This window comes from Pelecanus crispus, chromosome 9 (assembly GCF_030463565.1).
Source record: "Pelecanus crispus isolate bPelCri1 chromosome 9, bPelCri1.pri, whole genome shotgun sequence".
Taxonomy (NCBI): domain Eukaryota; kingdom Metazoa; phylum Chordata; class Aves; order Pelecaniformes; family Pelecanidae; genus Pelecanus; species Pelecanus crispus.
The window spans coordinates 37335404-37352042 of record NC_134651.1 but is presented as its reverse complement, the minus strand read 5'-3'; the positions used below and the strand labels follow the sequence as shown (position 1 = coordinate 37352042).

Below are 16639 nucleotides of genomic sequence, written 5' to 3'. Positions count from 1 at the left end.
GCAGTCATTGTTGCAGAAAGGGCTGGACGGGGAAAAACTGGGGTGCGGAGCAGGAGGGGGGCAAGGCTGGGGGCTTCCTAAACCAATCCTGGTTCCCAGGGGAAGAAGGGGGTGCTCTGACTGGGGTCCTTTGGTGGCAGCTGGGGGACGTGGCATTGCCTTGCTGTGAGCTTCGCTGGCTCCATTCCAGTCTCCCACGGGATGCTGGGGCAGACGAGCAGGAGTAGGGGCTGATGGTGCGACCAGGGGTCAGGGTTGCTCCATCCCAGGAGGCTGAGCAGGGGCAAAACTCTCGGGTTTTGGGCAACATTTAAGAGCAGACACCAGGACAGGACTGGCTTCCCTCCTGTGCCCCCTAACTCCCCATTTTCAACTTCTCCCTCCATCCCCACCCCCACCAGCCAGACTTTGGGTTTCTCCAAAACCAGGCTCGTGCCTCCCCTTGGCCTCCAGAGTTATTTCAAGCAGATAATAAAGGTTCTCATATAAATACATCCTTCAGCTGCTGTAAAACACGCAGAGTGAGGGTTGTCCTATTGCACTGGTCGAGATGAAAGAAGCGTTTGGCCCTAAAACAGCCCGGAAATGTGCTTTTCTGCATGGGAAATGTGTCGGAGCTTTGGGGTAGTTAAACTGAAGGGAAGCAAAGATTCATCATTTCCAGAAGCTGTGAGCAGCAGTCAAGGAAACGTGGGAAATGATGGTCGTGAGAGAAGGTTTTGCTGCACTTTGGGTTATTTAGCGCGGCCGTGCAGCGCTCGGGCTGCCAGCGGCAGCCATGCTGCCTTCGCGCAGCTGCGTGTTGCTTGGTGGGCTGGTGCCAGTGCTACAGAAATGGCACGTAATGTAATTTTAAACTGCATCTGCTCAGCCGGATCACTTCACAGCCGCCGTGGCTCCTGATTGCCATGGCTGTTGCTCGTCGAGCCTGCGAGAAGGAAAGCAGAGGAGGGGAGCGGGCAGGTCAGACACAAGCCATGCGAAAACGCATTTTTTGGGGGGATACGTTTGCTGCGGACAAGTGGCAGCTCCGCCACTGCCACCAGCAGTGGTCTGTGCCCGTGCTGCCGGGGCCGTTTTGGGGCTGCGATAACCGACTACCGAAGGAGGTGATGCTGCTGCAGAACTGCGGGTGGGCCCACCGGGGTCGATGCGCATCCGTAAATCCCCGGGAGGGCCGTGTCCCGGGGCTCCTCTCCCCGCGTGGGTCTGTCCCCACGTCCCCGGGCCCTGCCCCGAAAACGGGGCTCCCCCTCCCCGCCGTCTGCGGAGGGCAGCCGGGCTCCTGCGTGGCGGCAGCGGCCGGGGGTGGCGGCTCCCCCCGGCCCATTGCGGCCGCGGAACCCCGAGAGCGATCGCCTGCGCCCCGGCGGCAAAATGCGACTCTGGTGGGACTCGAACCCACAACCTTTGAATGACTCCCGTCACCACGCTAGAAGTCCAATGCGCTATCCATTGCGCCACAGAGCCCTCGCTCTGCCCCGCCGCCCTCACCGCCTCTTCCCGCCGCGCCGCCCCGCGCCCCGCCCCGCCCCGCCCCGCGCCCCGCCGTCGCCCGGGACCGCAGCCGCCGCCGCCGCCGCGGGGCCGGGCCGCTGCCGCCGGGCGGGACTACAGCTCCCGGCGGGCCCCGCTGCGCGCCCCGCCCCGTGCCGCAGCGGCGGGCGGGCCTCGCTCCCGCTCCCGGTGCAGGTGGCCGGGCCGCAGCGGACGCGCCGGAGCCCGGTAAGAGCGCGGCACCGTCCTCCCCTTCCGTGACCTCCCGGCGCCGCTCTGCTCCGCCGCGGCGGCCACGCTGTCTCCCCGCGGGCGGCCGGGCGGGGCCGCCGCGGCCCACGGTCTCCTCCTGAGGCACCGCGGGCGGTACCGGGGCCCCTCAGCCCCGCGGTCTCCTCCTGAGGCACCGCGGGCGGTACCGGGGCCCCTCAGCCCCGCGGTCTCCTCCTGAGGCACCGCGGGCGGTACCGGGGTCCCTCAGCCCCGCGGTCCCTTCGTGAGGCACCGCGGGCGGTACCGGGGCCCCTCAGCCCCGCGGTCTCCTCCTGAGGCACCGCGGGCGGTACCGGGGTCCCTCAGCCCCGCGGTCCCTTCGTGAGGCACCGCGGGCGGTACCGGGGCCCCTCAGCCCCGCGGTCTCCTCCTGAGGCACCGCGGGGGGTACCGGGGCCCCTCAGCCCCATGGGTTCCTCCTCAGCGGGCTGTGGGGCTCCCCATGCGGATACCGGCTCTCCCCGGGCGGTTCCCGGGCCTGGCCGGGGTTAGGGGAGGAGGGTCCCGGCTGCAGCCCCGCTGCGAGGCCCTCATGGGCTTCACGGGCCTTCTGCCCCCTCATATGGGGCTGGGGCTGTGCTGCTGGTCCTCCCTGCTGGGGATGAGCCCGCCGGCCCCGGGGAAGGACGGGGAGGGCGAAACGGGGGGAACCCCGTTTCGCCCTCCCCGTCCTTCCCCGGGGCCGGCGGGCTCATCCCCGTCACCCTGCCCAGGGCCAAGTCGGGGGACAGGTGCCTCCCCAGCTGCCCATGCTGCAGAGATGCCTCTGGGGATCTCCCAGCCCCTGGTGCTTGACCGTCAGTGCTGGGGCTTCTTGGAGCTTTGTCGCCTGCCTGTCATTCCCCACCCTGTGACCTGCTCCCCAGGCTGGTCCATCTCCCCAGCTCTCCTCTGGTCTCTGTGCCCCCCGGGTGATGGGTCCCTGCGGTTTGCCTTCGTGCCTGCTGGCTGTGGTGCTACAGGCAGGTCTTAATTTTCTCTGTGCTGATGCAGCTAGACAAGACCTGAATCCTTAACGGCAGGGCTGGAGGTCTCTGGCAGTAATGCACCGGTAATCTCTCACCGGTTATCTCTCAGTAATGACCGGTTATCTCTTGGTGGGAGGCACCAGCCGTGCCGGTGTGAGGCAGAGATGTGAGCAGAGGATAACAGGGGCCTGTCTGGGCCTGTCTTGCCTTCAAGTGGGAGATTAAGCGCCTTGCTGCACACACAGAGTGTGGCTCCCCCACCGCCAGCTCCCTACGTCTGTCTGTTTGATGTGAGTGTGTAATGAAGGGCCCAGGTCTTGGCCGAGGCATAGTAGTTTGATGGTGATCTAAGAGTTGCCCTGTTTAACTGCAGAGAGAGGCTCCTAGGCAAAAATGCGGTGGGTCCTGCCCTGCTCAAAGGCTGAGGGACTGTGTTGTGGGACCTCAGGCTTGGGAGGTGTTTGGTAGAGAGAGCTCAGAGGCTGCTGGCATGAGGGGGGATGTCTGGGCAGGGTCTACGGATTGAAGGATGTCCCCAGGCCCCCACCCGGGAGTGGCATCTTGTGCTCTGGTGCATCCCTGCCTGCTGCCAGTGGCACGGCTCGGAGGTGAGACAGCCTGCGTGACATGCCAGGGCACGGTGACCACGTGGCACTGCCTTGGTTCCTACCCTGCCAGCATCTCGTACCAAATCCACAGAGGCTCCCCGGACCTGGGGGAACTGCATGGAGCAGAGGGAAAGCCACAAGCGTGGCTCCTGGCCCCACCGGCTGTAGCAGAGTCCACTCAGGGCTGCCAGCTTTGGATCAGTGAATCCACCTTCAAGAGGGAAACGGAAACAACGTGAGTGTTTCCTTCCTCTTCAGCCTGCATCCATGCCAGGAAGGACCAGTTTTATCTAGGAGCCCTCGAGCTGCGAGGGTGACATCGCTGTCACTTTCCTCTGCCCGATGCTGTAGCCCAAAAAGAGCCTTTGCTAGATCGCAGTCTCCTGTGAGTCTCAGAGCCACATCTGGGGTGTGTTTGAGATGGGGACAGAGGTGCTGTTTTTGGGGGACAAGTACCAGAGACTGAGTTGCTGTCTACAGGGGATGGGGCAGGGGTCTGGGTGCTCCTGGCAGCAGTGACAGCCCTTGTTCTGCCCACTCCAGCCTGGCCAGGACGTGCCTGTGCCTGGCCTCGTCCCCGACCCGCTCTGGTAGTGCCTCCAGCAGAGCCAGGCCAGGAAACTGCCCGCTGACATGAGGGTTTGCAAACACGAGCAGAGCTCAAAGGACTGAGTTTCCTGTCCCTGTTCCTGTCTGAGCTGTGTCAAGGAGCGTGTGAAGCTGCGCTCTCCCACCAGCCATGCTGGCTGTCCTGGAGCCAGGCATGCAGGAGAGCTGGTGCGGGGGGACAGGGAGACCTGGGTTATGGGGATGGAAGGATCCTTGGGGTAGGGAGGAATTTGGAGCTGGGCTTTGTCAGGCTGGAGGTGAGGGGCTGAGCCAGGCCTGCCTGGTATCACCCTGGTGCCTGCCAAACATCTGTACAAGGTCTCCTGCCATGACTCTGCTCCCACATCCGTGAAGTGACTTTACCCTGCATCTCGTGCCGCTGGGGTGTGGCCATGCCCCTGGCTGGTGTGCAGGATGTGGCTACCCAGGTGGGAATGACCAGGCTCTCAGCTGGCACTAAGCAGTGCTGTGCTGGTGGCTTAATTGGAGGCCATCTCCAAGGTCCAGTAAAGTCACGTCTGTGGGAGCTCTGGGCTGCTGGGTTATGTTCTCACTGTCAGGAGGAGTGGTGACTCAGGGACCTCATCCAGGAAATTGGGGGCTGCTAACGCATCCCCCGCCCGTTGGTTTGTTATCACCGAGTCCAGTGTGCATGGGTTGATGGCCGTGGTTTCGCTCTCTCTGCAGGCCACGATGCTGCGTCTGGCTGCTTTTGCAGCACTGCTGCTGTTCTTCAGAGTCAGTCTGGAGCTGTCCTGGGCCCAGGCCATCCCCGCTCTCTTCATCTTCTACCTGGGATCCGGCGGATGGGACTTCTTCCTCATATTCATCAAGACAATACGAAGGGACGTCACGTAGGTGTCGTGGCTGGGATGGCCCAACCATCCACCCTCCCCCTGGCCCACTGCTCTGCCCCAGTGCATGTGTGAGCACAGCCCCCAGCTCTGTGTACAGCTCCAGGTTTCTGCTGGCACCCGGCCCAGCTGGAAGGAGATCTCCCTCTGCTGTGGCTGGGTGGCTCCAAACTCTCGGGCAAAGTTTTCACAGGAAAGATAGATTTCAGCTGAGTTTGAAGTCTAGTGACTGTCCTTGTACTTCACCCTGTCCCTAAAGCTGCTGGCGTGGCACCAGGTGTCTGTGCAGGGTCAGTTCTGAGTTGGTACCAGGCTGTGCTAGCTATGGGCAAGGATTTGTGGGGAGGAAGTGGTGGAATCTCTTGGAGAGCACCTGAGGTTCAAAGATGCCCCTTTGATCAGGGACATCCCTGTTTGCAGCCTTCCAAAACACATCTCTCCCTGGCCTCCATCAGTTCCTGGCTATAAGCATATTTGCAGAGGACCTCTGCCTATGTCCATGTGGCTCAGGGGAGCACCCAGAGCTGCTGCTGACCTAGAGTAGGGCCTGGAGCAGTGCTGGGCTATTGCAGCTCCTAGCACGGTCCTCATGCTGTGCTGGCTTTGCTGGAGGAAGTGGTTTTGCAGGGGTCACTGAGCAGCTGCCCTCTTGCTCCCCTTCCTTTGGCAGCACGGGGCTGGTCCTGTTGCGGGTGAAGTGGCAGGTATGGAGGCACTTGAGGGAGAAGAACACAATTGCCAAGATCTTCCAGAAGACTGCGAGCAAGTATCCGGAGAAGACGGCGCTGATTTTCCAAGGCACAGGCGAGAGCTGGACGTTCCGGCAGCTGGATGAGTACTCCAACCGGGTGGCCAATTTTTTCCACGGCCAAGGCTTCCGCTCTGGTGACGTGGTGGCTCTTTTCATGGAGTCCCGCAATCAGTACGTGGGGCTGTGGCTCGGCTTGGCCAAGATTGGGGTGGAGACAGCCCTTGTGAATTCCCACCTGCGCATGGAGGCCTTGCTGCACTGCATCACCATCTCCAACTCCAAGGCTGTGGTTTTTGGGGTGGAGATGATGGAAGGTGAGGGGTAGGCAGATGCGTCAGGAGTGCTCTGAACTTGGGGGAGCGTGTCAATGGATTTAGTGCTCCTTTCCTGCCCACCACAGAGCAGGGATCTGGAAGAGAGTGGGTAGTTGGAATTGGATCTGGTTTTTTTCTTGTTAGTCCCTTTGGCCACTGGGCAGGATCTGGAGCTGGGCAGAATCTGGAGTTCAGTGCTGTCTGGCTCCCAAGCAGGCCAGCCTGGGTGTGAGGATCCTTCCTTGTGCCTCTTGGGTCCATCCCCTGCGTGGAGCCCTGGGCTGGGCTGGGCCTGCCCCGCTGCATGGGACGAGCCTCCCCTCACTCTCTGCGGCTGTTAGCCATATCCCTGCAGCACCTTGGCTGCAGCTCCTCAAGTGTTTCGGCCCACGCCTCTGAGGTTGATGGTGTCAACAGACCTCTTGGCACCAAAGAGGTTTTGGCTGGGGAGAGGTGGAGAACAGGATCTTCTAGTCCCTGAAGAGGCCCCAGTATCTGTTAATCATGGGAACGACATCCGCCTGGGAAGTCAGCCCTTTGGGGACTCTGCTGAGCACAGTGAGGGTACTGCTACCTGGGGCAAATGTCTCCCTGAGACTGTCTGGGAGTCAGGGGGTCTCTGTGTTTTAACCACCCTGCAGTCTTTCCCCATCTCTCCCCTTTACTTTCTCAGCAATGCAGGAAGTGCAGCCCTCCCTGAAGAAATCTATCTATCTCTTCTGGTCTGGGGAAGGAAACCCTGAGTCCATGCTTCCTGATGCAAAACACCTGGACCCCCTCCTGCAGATGGCCCAGCGGCACCAGCCAATCCCCCCTGATAAGGGCTTTCTTGGTACGTGGTCAGGTCTTGGAGGCAAAATTCGCAGTGGTGTTTTTGTGGATCAGTTGGTTACAACACTGGCAAGAACATCTGCTCAGGATGCCAATGGCAGACGTCTGCAGCGGGGCCTGGGGTGTTTGGGATGGGTATTACTCCGGTGTCTGAAGCCTGGCCCTGTGTGGAGCCAGTATCCTGTTGTGTCCTCCATGTGTCCAACAGACCTGATCTACCCAGGGTGAACCCAGCATGTTCTTGGTGCTGCCACATAACAAAGTTTTGTCTCAACTGGCATGAGCAGAGTGTATAAATTTGACTTGTCCCCCTCTCCCGGTTCAGCCAGCTACTAGATTGGGTATGTGACCTTGCCTCCTCATTGCTCTCCAGATAAACTCTTCTACATCTACACCTCTGGCACGACGGGGCTGCCCAAGGCTGCCATTGTGGTGAACTGCCGGTAAGGCTGTGAGCAGGGGCTCGGGGGAGGACGGAGCTGAGCTCTGCCCTGTCCTAGCACAGCACCTCTGGCCCTGCTGCTGACATGTCCCTTCACCTTCCCGCCCAGGTACTTCCGCATGTCCAGCTTAGTTTTTTATGGTTTTCGCATGAGGCCTGATGATGTGATGTATGACTGCCTCCCACTCTACCATGCTGCAGGTAACGTGTGCCGTATGGAGCGCTGCGTGCCGGGACCGTCTCTTCCCCTCAGCCAAGCCCAGGGCTCAGGCTGGAGGCTGGTCCAGCAATCTCCATGTCAAGTAGGAGCTTGCTGTTGCTGGCAGTGTCTGACTGAGGCTTTCTGCTTTTTCCCTGGGAGCCAAGAAATGATCTGGCTGACCTTTGGAGTGGGGAGCGTGTGGAGGGGGGGGTTATCCCAGCTCCTAGCCTGGCTTTGGAATAGCTGTACCTTATTGTTGCTCCATGTGGAAAGTCAGGGGGAAGGGTAAGCGGTGCCTGGCTGGCTGGCTGAGACATGCTGGGACATCTAGGTGCAAAGCGCTGCCCCTGATCTCGCTGCCACGTGTCTCCTCCCTGGTGCCTGTGGTCCTGGGGGCTTTGGCTAGGTGAACACCCATCTGCGGTGAGCCAGCGCATGGCCTCCGCCTTGCCCTGCCAGGCCTCTCCCTGAGAGGGCTGGGCTGGAGGTCTCTGGGGACTGAGGGCTCCCCTGGCTGCCTCTCCACAGGGAACATCGTGGGAGTTGGGCAGTGCCTGCTGCAGGGCATGACGATTGTCATCCGCAAGAAGTTCTCAGCCTCGCACTTTTGGGAGGACTGCGTGAAATACAACTGCACGGTGAGGCTGTGAGGCAAAGAGGCCAGCCAGGACTGGGGAGTGGAGGCTGGGGATCTGTGCCGTACTGGGGAGAGGCCAGCTGCTAGAAGATGGAGAGGCCTGGTCTGGTTCTGCCTGTCCATCCCAAACCAGCTTCCAAGGTGGTGGGGCTGTGTCCTTCCCACCTGGGGTGGTAACTCCACATATCCAAACCCTTCCCGCACTCCAGCATTAGCCAGGAGGTCTTGGATAGGTTTCACAGACTGGAGGAGTGGGTTAACCAGGGAGAGACAGGCGCTAGACGAGCTACTAGAACTCCTGGGTTTTACCGCATCCTCTTTAGGGGACTTTGGCCATGTTGTGCCATTCCTACCTGCCCTGAAGAAATCCCAAACACCCCGGGGTCTGGCGGAGGGGTCCTAGTGAGTCTTTCCATCCCTCCCAGATTGTGCAGTACATCGGGGAGATCTGCCGCTACCTGCTGAACCAGCCGTACCAGGAGGTGGAGCGGCAGCACCGGGTGCGCATGGCGCTGGGCAACGGGCTGCGTGCCTCCATCTGGCGGGAGTTCATGGCTCGCTTCGGCATCGCCCAGGTGGCCGAGTTCTATGGGGCCACTGAGTGCAACTGCAGCCTGGGAAACTTCGACAACAATGTAAGGCCCCACCACCCTCCCCATGTCCAGAGGGTGCTTGCTGCCCTGGGCAGAGTTGGAAACCCAGACAGGCTGTTTGCTCCCGGTTTCGTGCTCCAAGAGGCTTGGCGTGGGTTGCCATCTGCCTGGAGGGGTTTTGGCTGTTGTGCAGTGCCAGCTCTCTGGTATCCTGGATGGGCGTGGGCAGCGGGCTCAGGGCAGGAGAGATGTCCCTGCTACCCATGGCTCTGAGCTCTTTCCATCCTAGGTTGGGTCGTGCGGCTTCAACAGCAGGATCCTACCAGGGGTGTATCCCATTAGCTTGGTGCGGGTGGATGAAGACACCATGGAGCTGATCCGGGGGCCGGATGGTGTCTGTATCCACTGCAAACCAGGTGAGGGCAACCACAGAGATAAGTCTTTTCAGCCCTGTGTGAGTCTTTCCCAATACTTCAAGATAGTTTACCTAGGTTTGAGTCTCTGCTCTGTTAAACCCCACCAACCCCATTAGACACCCTTTTTGCTTGGGTGTGGGTGGTTGCTTCCCCCCTTCATCCCCCCTTTTCTTCCTGCAGGGGAGCCGGGGCAGCTGGTGGGCCGCATTGTCAAGAGCAATCCCTTGCAGCACTTTGACGGCTACCTGAATCAGTCAGCCACCAGCAAGAAGATCGCCAGGGACGTGTTTACAAAAGGGGACGCTGCCTATCTCACAGGTGAGGCAAGCAGGGCCCTTCCGTCTGCTGAGAGCAGAGGAGAAGGGTACCTGGGTGGGCTTGGGGGCTGTCCCAGGCTAGTGGCACTGCCCTGAGGTGCTCCAGGGTTGCTCCTAGCCCCTCTGACACCTCATTTTTCCCTGTTCCTCGCTTTCCTGTAGGAGATGTCCTGGTGATGGACAAATATGGTTACATGTACTTCCGGGACCGCACTGGGGACACATTCCGCTGGAAGGGGGAGAATGTCTCCACCACAGAGGTGGAGGGGACGCTGAGCCGCATCCTCAACCTGACGGACGTGGTGGTTTATGGGGTGGAGATCCCAGGTAGCTGAAAGGGGAGAGGATGATCGGAAGAGGCAGGTGGGCCTCTGACACTTGAATGTGAGCGTGTCCTCCACGTCCAGATTGACGTGTCCTTTTGCAAGAGGGTGGACCGAGGCTCCCCATGGGCGAGCTGGGAAGAGGCCACTGGGGATGTGCCTAGCAGGAACCAGAGGGTTCCCTCCCTCTCTCAAGCTTTGGTCTGATTCTGGCTGGTTTGGAAGGACCCTGCAGCCTTTCTAGACAGGCTGCAAGTGCCTCCTCTGGGAGGAGGTGACCGTGACCGCAGGGTGTCGCTGGCAGCCTTAGCCGCAGGCTGGTGACACAGCCAGTGACACAGCTGGACACACCAGCGCGTTGGTACAAAGCGGGGTCTGTGCCAGAGGCCTTGCTGGTGTGGGGCAGGGGGAGATGATGCTACAGGGATAGTGTGTCTGAGTGCTCTCCCTTCTTCTCTGCCTCTTAGGGATAGAAGGGAAGGCAGGAATGGCAGCCATCGCCGACCCGGAAAACTCCTGTGACCTAGAAGGCTTTGCCAGGGAGCTGAAAAAGGCCCTGCCATTGTACGCACGGCCCGTCTTCCTGCGGTTCCTGCACGAAGTCTCCAAGACAAGTGAGCCATGGCGTGCACGCTCGCACTGGGCGCGGAGCTGGGGGAGAAACCTGGTTACGGAGGCCGATCTGAGATAGGGTCAGGTCTGCCCCACAGAGCCCCTCGCCAGTCCCTCTGGTGGTTTGGAGGCGTGGGGGTGCAAGGCTGGGTCTGGGGCAGTACAGGGGCGGTGGAGATGGGAGCGTGTGCAGCCAGTGACCCCTCATTCCTTTTTCTCTCCCTGCTCCAGGCACTTACAAGTTCCAGAAGATGGAGCTGCGGAAGCAGGGCTTTGACCCCGCGCTGGTGAAGGACAGATTGTACTTCCTGGACGCCAGGGAAGGCCGCTACCTGCCGTTGGACCAGGCAGCGTTCAGCAGGATCCAGTCAGGACAGCAGAAACTGTAACTGGTGGGGCTCAAGCAAGGCACCTCCCCGAATCTTGGTGGGGAGATGGGGGCAAGGCAGCCGCTGGGGAAGAAAAGGTTCAAGGAGCGATATAAAGGCACGCTAGAGGTTTTATTTGATGAGTTTTACAGATAATGGTTTGGGGGGAACACAGTGGGGATCAAGGGGAGGGGGGCGGTTACATACCAAAGCATAGACTCATTATGGCTTTATTTTCTATTTGGTACAGTGGTGGTGATCCCGTGCCATAGGAGGGGCAGGGCCCCGGCCAGTTGAGGAGGGGTGGGGTGCCCCTGCCATTCCACTTTGCTTTTCCTGTCTTTCCTTCCCTTTTCCTGCCTGCAGCAACCCTTCCTTGTGAAGGCCATGAAGGGACCAGTGCTGGGCTCTTTCCCCACTCTTCCACCAAGCAGCCAGCTCCTCCTTGGCACAGGGCCCCCACTGGCAGAGGGAAGCTGGGTGCCAGGCGCAACCCCTGCATGGCCCCGCTGGTGTGTTTCTGCTGTGAATCATGGGAGCAGGGTAGTGCTGGGCTCGGGAGAGGGACAGGGATGTGTTTCTGCCATGCCTTGCTCTCTCCTGGGGATGACATTTCTATTTTTCACAATCACACACACATTATATTATATTATATATATATATTATACATGCTGACTTTTTTTTTTTTCCAATCTTAATTTATTGTCTGTATTTTTGAATGTGTCCCGGGTTTGTGCAGTAGGTGGAGGAGCAGCCCAGACCTGTCCTCTCTTGGAGAGCCCTTTTCTCTCACAGGGAGACGGGACACTCATCTGGGACTGATTCTCCTCATCCAGCGTGGGTGCAGCTGTTTGTGTCCTTGTGGCCTTGTGAAGGACATGAAGGACATGAGCAAACCCCGCTATCTTGTGGACACTTCTGTGTGTCTCTTACTTTCACCTTTTATGGATGCAGCCTTGTTTCATTCACCTTCGTCCCTGCAGAAAGCAGGTGGGAGAGTGGGAATGAAGGGCCCGGTCTGCCTTTGCTTAAACGTGCTCAGCACCACGGAGCAGCTCTCGGGGCTTTCCTGCTGCGATGTCTGTGCCCTGAATGCAGGAGGCAACTTGCCTAGGGGAGAGAAGGTCCTGCGGAGGGTGGTCTCTGTAAGAGCCTGACTTCATGTGCTCTGCATCCCTTCCTGCAAGAGCCCTCCCTGTCTCCACCGCAGGAGATGGGCCCTGAACTGAAATGTCCATGTTAAACACCTGACTTGCGCTATGTGAATTCCCTGCGTTGTGTTTGATGTGAAACAGCCTTAGCAGCAATGTCCGATTCCAGTCCTCGGAGACCATGCAGAAGTGTCTGCTCCAGAGAAAACTCTGGGTTGGGGTTTCTTTTTTTTTTTTTATGATTTGTTTTTATGCTTTTAGCAGGGTTACTCCTTAAAATGACGTCTGTCTTTTGTGAGGGCAGGGTGTGTCTGCTCTTTCAGCTGTGCTTCCACACCAACGTACCTGCCTGCCCCAGTCTGTCCTGTCCTTACGATTAAATGCGAGTATGGGCTACGCTGGAGTTTCCTACCTCTTCCTTGTGCAGCCCTGCTCTGTGTGGGGAGGCGGGGGACTGTGCCGGTTTGGGAACTGGGAACTGCCACTCCAGAGCATGACCTCCCTGTGCAGATTTCAGCTCATCTCGGAGCAGGGGAAAGCAAGCCCCTTGCTGCTGGGTTTGATGACTGTTTGAAAAAAAACCTATTGATGAGACCCTCCCCAGACCCCTCCACTGATTTCCCACTCCCCCTTTCTCCTGGTCCTGTTCTCAGCGTTGCCATCCCATTTTGTCCTGGCCCAGTTGTCCCTATTTACCCTGGCGCATCGGGCTCCTCTGCCCCGTTCCTGTTCTCTCTTTCCTCTTCCTGCTGCTTCTCTCCATGTTTGGCCACACTTAACCTCCCAGCTCATTTCTGTCCTTGAAGACAAGTTTTCTGGTATGCATTCCCCTTCCCTCATGGCCAGAACCATCTTTTAGACCCTCTGCATCCAACCCTGGGGACAGGAGAAACCAGCTCCTTCACGTACGAGGGTAGCAGGGAGAAATGTCTTGCCTGAGCCTGGGTGAAGTGTGTTGCCTGGCGAGACGCACGACAGGAAAAGTGCTGGAAATTTGCATCCATTATATACCAGATGCACCTTCAGGCATGCTCAAATTGATGGCTTCTCCAGCATCTCAAGCTAAAATTAAAACCTTTAGCTTATTCAATGGACAGAGTGACGCTGGGCAAGGCCCAGCTCGGAGCTGCATCTGGCCTCTGCAGCCAGCTCCAGGTGGGGACGGGGACAGGCGAGGACAGGAGCAGTGTGGTCCAACACTGCTCCTGGAAGGCACAGCTCCTGGGACAGTCTCTGTCCCAAAGCAGCCCCCCAGCTCAGCAGAAAACAGGCCTCATCCCCACAGCCCTGCAGTGCCCGTGGGGCTCAGCCTTCAAAGGAGGTGGCTCTGCCTGTGGGGGTTCATATTTAAGGGCCTGGGGGTGTCCCCCTGCCTCGGGGGGCTGGTGCAGGGTGTGCAGCCATGGCTGCCGCCTCTGCAGATGCTCCAGTCCCACTTTTGGACGCTGTTCCTCTTGCAGCCGCCAGTGGAGGGCAGGCTGGGCTTGGCAAACATCTCACCTCAGGGGGGACCTCTTAGGGGCTCCCCTGGGGTCTCACAGCCCCCCCAGGGGGTTCCGAGCCCTGGGAAGCGGTGGGGAGGCACACGGCACTGGGAGCAGGGGGGTTACCCGCGCAGAGGATAGGTCAGACCCTGTTCGGAGGTGGAGAGGAAGTTTTGGGTACGGGTGAATGTGCTGGTGTGAGGGTAGTGGTGATCCCAGGCTCTGGTGTTCCCCTCCGCTCGCGCTCCTCACCAGAGCCTGTGCCTGGCAGAGACTTCAGCAGCACCGAGGTCACCCCGTTGTGCCAGGCGGGTGGTGGGCAGCAACCCAAAGCGCCCGGCATCACCCAGCCTTCTGCTAAAGGGAACGGGTGAAAGCTTGGCCTCCCTGAAGTCAGCCCTGGGGGTTGTTGTCTGGAGATGGATGAAGTGACACAGGAGGATATGGGAGCTCTGCTCTCCCCTCCTGGAAGAGGCAGCCGTGCTGCCCTGCACACAACGCTGCTCTGAAGGAAGAGGGGCCGCAGGGCAAGGCTCAGAGCTATATTTCTGTCTGTCTGAGGGCAGGTTAGGTTAAAAAACCCAAGCAAATTCTGCATTCAGGGCACTGCCTGTTAAACGCAGATCCGAATAGCTTTGGAAGCTTATGAAAGTATGGCTGTTATTTGCAAGTAAGCCCATCAAGTGGAGACCGGCTTGTATTGTTGGGTTTTGGAGATGGATGGGGATTACAGGCACAGCCGAGGCCCATGCAAGGAGCAGGATTTAGCCCTTGCTGGTGCTCACACAACTGAGGTGCTGGGACCTGGCTGGAGCACAGCAGGGAGCTCACCCCGAGCCCTGTGTTCCTGATGGCTGCGAGGGGGAAGAAGGTCGTAGTTGCAGGGTACAGGCAAGAGCAGGATGGGCCCCCCCCCCAAGGTGAGAGATGCTGTTCTGGGGAGACGGGGGGTGCTGAATGACTGGGAAACAGCTCAGCAAACTGCACGGGGTGCTCTGATGCACAGGCCTTCGACAGAGGGGACCTGCAGAGCTCAGCGGTACCGATGGAGCGCGGTGCCCGTGCCGGAGGGCTGGGGCGTGCACATACCATGTACGCACGCCTCCGTGCCGGATTTGCCCGGGAGAGGGGAGCCCCATGAAGGTGTGTTCATAGCTGTGAGTTACGCTGTAAGGAGCCACCCTGGCTGGCGATGCTGCTGGCACTGCAGCATTGGGAGGATTAAAAGTAGCGGCTCTGGTCCCTGCTGGAGATCTGGTGGCTGGGGGCAATTGACCGTCTGCGCTGTGTTTGTCCTTACTGAGGAGTGTTGTGTTGCACTTGGCAATGCTTTGAGACTCCCTGCAAAACCCAGCTATGCCAGTTAGAGTTTTTCTGCTGGCTGTCAGCTTTGGGTTGAAATCCCAGGGCCTTTCTAAAGTCCCAGCTCCTCTGGAAAAACGAAGCCTACGTGTAAGCGTCCCCAAAGCTCTCAGCCCAGGAATACAAGTGCAAGTGCAGTACTGAGCCAGGGATCAATGCTGGGACAAAACACTTCCAGCAGAGAGGTGTTTGGAAAGAAGCAGCCAGTGCTTAATCATAGTCTATTTTTTTTTAATTTCTTTTTATTTGTGAAATTTTAAGGAAGAAGCTAATTGAATCCTCTTTCTATGATTAGAGACACCTTGCGAGACTTACCTCCTTTGATCAATAAGCTAAAGTCTGGCTCAACAGCTGTATATAGATAAAAGTACTATATATAAAGGTATGAGGTATTATTCTTTTTTAATTAAAATACTTAAAGAGCTGTTTGCATGAGGTTAAGAAAACATTAAAATCCTTTCCTGGGTTATTATCAGCCTATTAATTTAAGCAAAGCCAAAGAGCTTTACAACCCAAATGTACTTTTCACCATGGAGATGACTGCTTCTCCCAGACCCCGCATCCTGGACAGTGACAATAATATCAAGAAAAATAATGCTGCAACTTTCTCTCTGATCAGCATCTTTTTCCAGCTCTAGGTTGAGCTCAGCCAGGCCATGCTTGGTGTGCAAAACCGGAGCATATTTTAGCCTAAATGCAGGCAGGGGCTTTGCAAGCTGCTCAGGACCTTTCTGGGTGAAATTAATTTCTGCTGCTGAGAAAGCCTGCGACAATCTTTAACACCGCATTTCTCCAGCCTCCTCCTGCCACTCTTGGCATGCTGGAGTCTTCCCAAACAATGACAGCCACCCGCTCCTCCGCATGCTGGTGAGCTAGCTTTGCCTTTAAGCAGTGACAGGGAAATATTCTGGACTAAAGAAGGGCCTGTCCTTTGGTGCACTCTTTAGAAATGGAAATATGCGATTCCCCTGAGTGGTTCCAGTGTAACCAGGAGCCGGGCCAGGGACGGCTTCTCCCCCTCCAGTTTGAAGGGGCTGCGTTGCAGGAGATTCCATCAAAATGATGGTCTACGGGAAGCGCCTGCATCTCGTCATCCTGCGTGTGGCAGGGCAGGGATGGCAGCTTTTCTCCTTAAAGCAGAAAGGCTTCACTAGGGAAGCAAATGGCTTTAGGGCTGTTTGCTGCTTAGCTCCTGAACAGCACGGGGTGGCCAGGCTGTGCAGCAGGGTGAGGCTCCTGGAGCAGGGGACGGGTCCTGCTCTGCTGTTTCCGAGCCTGGCCCATTTCAGTGGCAAATCCCACCTTCCAAAATAACGTGGGCTTTGACCCCCTTTTCTCCTGGTTAATGGAAAATCCCACCCATAGGCACAAATGATGCCAGGCTAGGCTCTGGGAGAGCTTTGGGCAGCTGGAGTCATGCCATATAGACTTGGCAATCCCAGGAATCACAGCTGATGGATGGCGACTGTCCGAGGCCAGGACATCCCCCTGCTCGGGAGGGGGGTCGTTGCCCAGATCTCCCCAGATCCCTCGCCAAGTAATCCCAGGCTTGTGAAGTGGGGTCCGACCCCTACTATGCCGCATCCCCCTCCTCGGTACGGCCCTGCCTTCCTCTAGCCCCATCCTCGAGGGCGCTGAGCAGCCCTCCCCAGGGATGCCAGCATCTCGCCAGCCCGAGCAGGAGTTGGGGTCCGATCCTGCCCTGGAGGTGACACCTCCCACGACCCGCCCAGGGCCCTGCACACCCCAGCGCCCTGCCAACGGGGCCGAGGCAGCGAGGGCAGCGAGAGCCTCTCTCCTCGCCTCCGGCCATCCATGCGGCCTCCGGCTCGGCCGCAGGAAGAGGCTAACAGCAGCGGGCCAGCCACCTCCTCAGCTTTGAGTATCACTTTCAGCTATTCTGAAGGTTAAACGCCTGTTTAGAGCTCCCTATTGAAGGTAGAGCCGGGGGTGCGGCATTGTTCGGACGCCCTCCCGCTTTGTCTGGCCGCTTTCAGGGATGCCCTGAATGGGAAGCAGCCCCCCCA

At 58.5% G+C, this 16639-nt stretch overlaps 1 protein-coding gene and 1 non-coding gene across 2 annotated transcripts; one reads left to right on the top strand and one right to left on the bottom strand.

Annotated features, from left to right (window-relative positions):
• Nucleotides 1-1380: 1380 nt before the first annotated feature.
• Nucleotides 1381-1470, bottom strand: TRNAR-UCU (transfer RNA arginine (anticodon UCU)). Its single transcript is given in 2 exon segments — nucleotides 1381-1416; nucleotides 1434-1470. It is a non-coding gene; the product is annotated as a tRNA-Arg (tRNA).
• A 3178-nt stretch (nucleotides 1471-4648) lies between these two features.
• SLC27A4 (solute carrier family 27 member 4) lies at nucleotides 4649-10636 on the top strand. The gene is made up of 12 exons (XM_075716591.1): nucleotides 4649-4809; nucleotides 5480-5874; nucleotides 6548-6706; nucleotides 7079-7148; nucleotides 7257-7348; nucleotides 7878-7987; nucleotides 8412-8621; nucleotides 8869-8995; nucleotides 9176-9313; nucleotides 9475-9639; nucleotides 10103-10249; nucleotides 10479-10636. The coding sequence occupies exons 1-12, from the start codon at nucleotides 4649-4651 to the stop codon at nucleotides 10634-10636; spliced, it is 1932 nt and encodes a 643-aa protein (XP_075572706.1).
• The last annotated feature ends 6003 nt before the right edge of the window (nucleotides 10637-16639 follow it).

Excerpts from the sequence above, each read along its gene's own strand:
- SLC27A4 (XM_075716591.1), top strand. The coding sequence starts at position 4,649 with ATGCTGCGTCTGGCTGCTTTTGCAGCACTGCTGCTGTTCTTCAGAGTC. Across the intron at positions 5,875-6,547 it reads TGGGGTGGAGATGATGGAAG|CAATGCAGGAAGTGCAGCCC; the intron begins GTGAGGGGTAGG and ends TTACTTTCTCAG. Across the intron at positions 7,988-8,411 it reads GCGTGAAATACAACTGCACG|ATTGTGCAGTACATCGGGGA; the intron begins GTGAGGCTGTGA and ends CATCCCTCCCAG.